Source organism: Pinus tabuliformis, chromosome 4_1, assembly GCF_031772625.1.
Source record: "Pinus tabuliformis cultivar Carrire ecotype Pingquan chromosome 4_1, CPIR1, whole genome shotgun sequence".
NCBI classification, from domain to species: Eukaryota; Viridiplantae; Streptophyta; class Pinopsida; order Pinales; family Pinaceae; genus Pinus; species Pinus tabuliformis.
Window position 1 is genome coordinate 44,543,964 of NC_142303.1, and position 4,726 is coordinate 44,548,689.

Genomic DNA, 4,726 nt, shown 5'->3' on the forward strand with positions numbered 1-4,726 from the left:
AACAAAACAAACACCATGCTACCCACCCAAACAAAACAAAACATACCACCCATCCCGAAAAGAACACACTGGATACACCTCACATTGAAAACTGCATTAACTTTCAACTACCATCGCTATCAAACCTAGAATTTATTTCTCAACATTTAGTTTATTTTAAGTTAAAACATAGGCTACTTTCTAAAAAAGTAAGCTCCATGTTGGATTTGTTCACCTGAATTAAATACCATTAAATACCATGCCTTTGTCTTCAATCCCCCGCCTTTGCCTGTGCGTGAACTTTGCTATATGTTAATCGTCTTGGCTTGTGTCCTTATCTATCGTTGGCTTGTGAGCTAGATTTACAGGGACCTCCTGCTTGTGAATGGGATAATTTTGCGGAAAATCTCTCAAAAAATGGGGTTTTTCTGTAAGAGGAAGAAGACCATTTAGTCTAAACTGGAATTAAAGAAGCAGTGACAGGGAAAGTGGAGGCTAGTTCTGCTTATAAGGTCATATCTTCTTCATTGTCTACTCCTCCAAAATGGCGGTTTTCCAAGATTTGGAGATGGAATCTTCCTCTCAAGTTAAAGACATTCTTATGGTTGGTCCTTGAAAACAAAAAACTGATATGGAAAAATCTACAGAAAGGGGTTTTAGTGGACCAAATATTTGTTGTCTATGTTATGATGGAGAGGAAAGTATAGATCACATTTTCATAAATTGCAGGGTAGCGAAAAAGTTATGAGAAAACGTGCTTTCTGTTGTTGCTAGAATCCCATCTTGTGGTAGTTTTAATTCTTTTGAGGAATGTTTGTCTTTTTGGGTGTTAAAGAGGAAAAGCTTTCAAACCCTTCCTGTTTTCACAGCATTGGGGGGTTTTGGAACAGGCGGAACAAGGTCATTTTTGAAGGTAAATCTCACCTACTATTTCAGACAGCAGCTAAAATGGTAGCGTTCTTGTTCATTTTTGAAGGCAAGTCTCACTTACTATTTCAGACAGCAGCTAAAGTGGTAGCTTCCCTTAGAGAACATCCGGTGAGTAACAAGCCAAAACAGTTAAGGGTCCTCCTTCCCCCTGTCCCAATCAGTGACCTTCCTGTTGCATTCTTCGATGGTGCCTTTCAAAGAAGTCGCTGAGGCGGGGGCTTTGTCTTTAAATTCACTCATAAGCACGTGCTGAAAGCTTGTCTAGGGGTAAGACAGGGAACCAATACCAAAGCCGAACTTATAGCCTCTTGGGCCCTTCTCGTCTTTGCGAAGTCCTTAAATCTGTCAAGGTTACAGGTGGGAGGCAACTCCAAGTGTATCATAGACTGGTTAAGAGGGAAGACAGATTTATAGGTGCTAAATCTCTGTTTCTGGAAATCTAAAATCATGAATATCAAGCAATTCCAACAAATTTCCTTTTTTCGTATTTACAGGAACTTCAATACGATGGCAAATCTTTTATCTAAGCAGGGGCTTTCTCTTTCTGCAGGTACTGTCTATCTTGAGGAATGGAGGGATGGGGACAAAATTCTCTGGCTCCTACTTCCATCTTTTCTGAATCCTTGCCTGGTGTCTACAGGGGAGATTCTGATTTGAAGTTTCTGATCTTAGTTCTGCTCATTTCTGGTCTTTTTCTACTCTATTGTTAGTCTAGTAATGGTCTCCACCTGGCAGAGAGCCTTTGTTTCTCCTGTGGTTAATCAACCTTAAAAGGATCTAGTAATGGTCTCCACCTGGCAGAGAGCTTTTGTTTCTCCTGTGGTTGCTCAACCTTAAAAGGATCTGGGCTCTAAACCTCTGGGTTGTGTTGTTATGCAATATTTGCTGTAACAGATCTTGTTGTTAGTATGGTAAAGCTCAGCTCAGAAGAGCATATCTGTGCATAGGAGCGAATCGTTTGAAGATAGGTATTTCCCGACTTTGTAATGTATTTTGGATGAATAGCAAGATACAGGTAAAAAAAATCTATCCTCATTAAGTGCTTTCTCCTTCACTATGCCTTTATTACAGCTTTGATATTTCCTATGTTGCATGATTTTCTGGAACTGGAACATTGGGAATATTGGGAAAATTGGGAATATTGGGAATTATGTCTCTCTTCCTAAGTCTCTCCTTTTTATATATATAAAATATTAAAATGTCAAGTTCATTAAAACAATCTACCTTAAAAATACAAAGGAACAATTTTACCTATGTTTCTCTAGTTATTCTTATGAGAAAAAGTAAAGCGACTCTAATGGTTAAGCCTCGCCCTTACATTGAGGTGTGTTGAGGTGTCACACGCTTCCTTAACCCATACTCTAATGGTTAAGCAATACATATCATACTCTAATGGTTAAGCAATACATATCGCCCTTACATTGAGGTGTGTTGAGGTGTCACACGCTTCCTTAACCCATCAAGAGATTGTTCCAATTTCTCAATTAAGGATATTAGTGTTAAGGATGTCTTTGGCCTTTCTCCCTGCGAAGGTTTCAACAAAGCCTCAGTTCAACATATTTGTCTACATGCTTTATATTCCGGAATGCGGGAACTCCAAAAAAACAGCCTTCAAAGCTCCTGGAACTTTCCCAAGCTCCCGTTGCAGCTCTCACAGAAAAGGGAACATTCCCATACAGTTCCAAAGCTTCCAGGAGCGCGGAAACCACTGGAACGGGTTTCCCACCTCTAGAGAGGTGTTCCCGTGTAACAGAGGATATACCTCTAGAGAGGTGTTCCCGTGTAACAGAGGATATTTCGGATATTTCATATTAGAAGTGTATACACAATTAGAAAGGAACAAATAAGTTGTGTCTAAACAAAAGATTACATTACAATGCATATCATATCACATGATGCGAAAACATTATGAATAAAGAATAAAATGTCACAAGACATTAAGAATAAAGAATAAAATATCACAAGAATAAAGAATGAAATGTCACAAGACATTAAGAATAAAGAATAAAATATCACAAGAAATATGTTTCGCATCGTTGATTTCAAAGAGAAAGCTCTTTTAGCTTCCCATTACATACAGCTTAATTTATAATCAATAAGTGTAGTTTGTGGCAAGTAAATTTGCCGTTTTGTTGATCGATTCTGAAGAATTGGTATCTAACTATTTTCCTGAGAGCAAATCACAACAAATTGGTTGACCTTTCCCCTCGCCAAGAATCAGATATGTTACAAAATAAAATCTTGGAGGTTTTGGTGACTCCAAATTCCTTGAAGCACATAATCTAGCACCTCCAAAGTACCAATCTGACTTTCCCTGATCTCCAATTTAAAGAAGAGGGATAGTAATACAAAAAAATACCATTACGTGGGAACAAGGCCGGTAGCAATTTGGCCTTCTTTTAGTGACGGTGGTTGCTGCAAATTCAATCCAAAGTACTGAGAAAGAATCTGATCAACATCCCCAATGTTGAAACCCATATGCAACATTCCTTTGCCGCTATCTTCCTCGGTTTGCACTCGAACATTGGGGGCATTTCGGCATTTGCCCATGCACTTACACCCTACTGCTTCCACTTCAAACCCTGATTTACTTAATCTCTCTTCAAATGCCCCCAACAACATCTCAGACCCTGACTTCTTGCACTTACCACCCATACAAACTTTTATCACGCTGCTCGCCTCCTGCACTGGAATGCTCAACCCCGAATTCAATCCCAATCTATCACTAGCCTCTGCAAATTCTACATGCAGAGCCTTTTCATCTCCTTTAACCTCCGCTGGAGGGTTTTCTATCGACACAGACGGGTTTTGGTCAGAAGCCTCTAAAATTCGATCAGCTTGCTGTGTTGACCGGAGCCGAGTCATATCGACGACCTCGGTCTCACTGTCAGACGAAGAAGAGGACGAGTCTTCACAACGGCCTTTGCTTTTCCTCTGCTTTTCAGCTAATTTCAGAGCCTTTTTCTGCGCTTTCAATTGCCGTTTCCTCTCCTTGCGCTCCGCTTTGGCCTGTTCTAATTGTCTCATCATCTCATTCACAGCGTCCTGTTCAATACCCCAACATATTAAATTTTAGTAAATTTATAGCACTCATCATATTGAATTAGATTAAGTTACAGCCTAGTAATTCAAGAAGAAGAAAAAAGATTCAAATTACCGAGAGAATTTCTGCTCTGACTTGCTCTGTAAGGGATGCACTCGCATCTGCTGGGGTCGTGGCCAAAGCAGGAAGATCTTTCGATATAAATTCCAATAGATTCAACCTCCTCTTATCTGACGAAGGCCGATCATTCACAGGCGAAAGATGCTTCAATTTCAGCTTCTCTGATTTATTTTTCTTCCCACAATACGGTTTAACCATTCCACCATAATATTGGAGGTGACTCTCATCGGAAAACTCAAATCGGGAAGCAATTTGTCGATTTGAAGATAAAGAAAGCCGACCCCAGCTAACTGCGACATCGTTTCTTAAACAGCCCGCCATTGCTCCTCTGCTTGCAGAAACGGCGGACTCCATTCTGCCAAAAGGGAAATTGAATTGGAGGCAGCTGAATGAAGATACGCGGTTGCAAGAGAGACAGGGCTGAAATAACCGATTCAAGAAGCCAGCCGATAGCCTTTTGCATTTATAAATCTTTTTCCCTGCCTTGCTGGTTACACTTGTCAAACAATCATTGGTCCAAATACCAGGTCAATCCAGGTGGACCAATAAAACAGTCGGCGGCGGCTACCTCGTGTATACCTACCGTTTACACAATCTCACACGTGTGTAGCAACATCCGACACACTCCAGGATTATATGAGAGTTGTCAGATTA

General features: G+C 40.3%; 1 protein-coding gene and 1 long non-coding RNA gene across 2 annotated transcripts; one reads left to right on the forward strand and one right to left on the reverse strand.

Annotated features, from left to right (window-relative positions):
- Positions 1-279: 279 nt before the first annotated feature.
- On the forward strand, positions 280-1,948 carry LOC149174094 (uncharacterized). The gene is made up of 2 exons (XR_016258469.1): positions 280-1,323; positions 1,460-1,948. It is a non-coding gene; the product is annotated as an uncharacterized LOC149174094 (long non-coding RNA).
- A 942-nt stretch (positions 1,949-2,890) lies between these two features.
- Positions 2,891-4,500, reverse strand: LOC149174095 (diacylglycerol O-acyltransferase 3-like). Its single transcript, XM_089419169.1, has 2 exons — positions 4,067-4,500; positions 2,891-3,954 (listed from the first exon to the last, which is right to left on the reverse strand). The coding sequence occupies exons 1-2, from the start codon at positions 4,424-4,426 to the stop codon at positions 3,271-3,273; spliced, it is 1,044 nt and encodes a 347-aa protein (XP_089275295.1). The 5' UTR covers positions 4,427-4,500; the 3' UTR covers positions 2,891-3,270.
- Between the last annotated feature and the right edge of the window lie 226 nt (positions 4,501-4,726).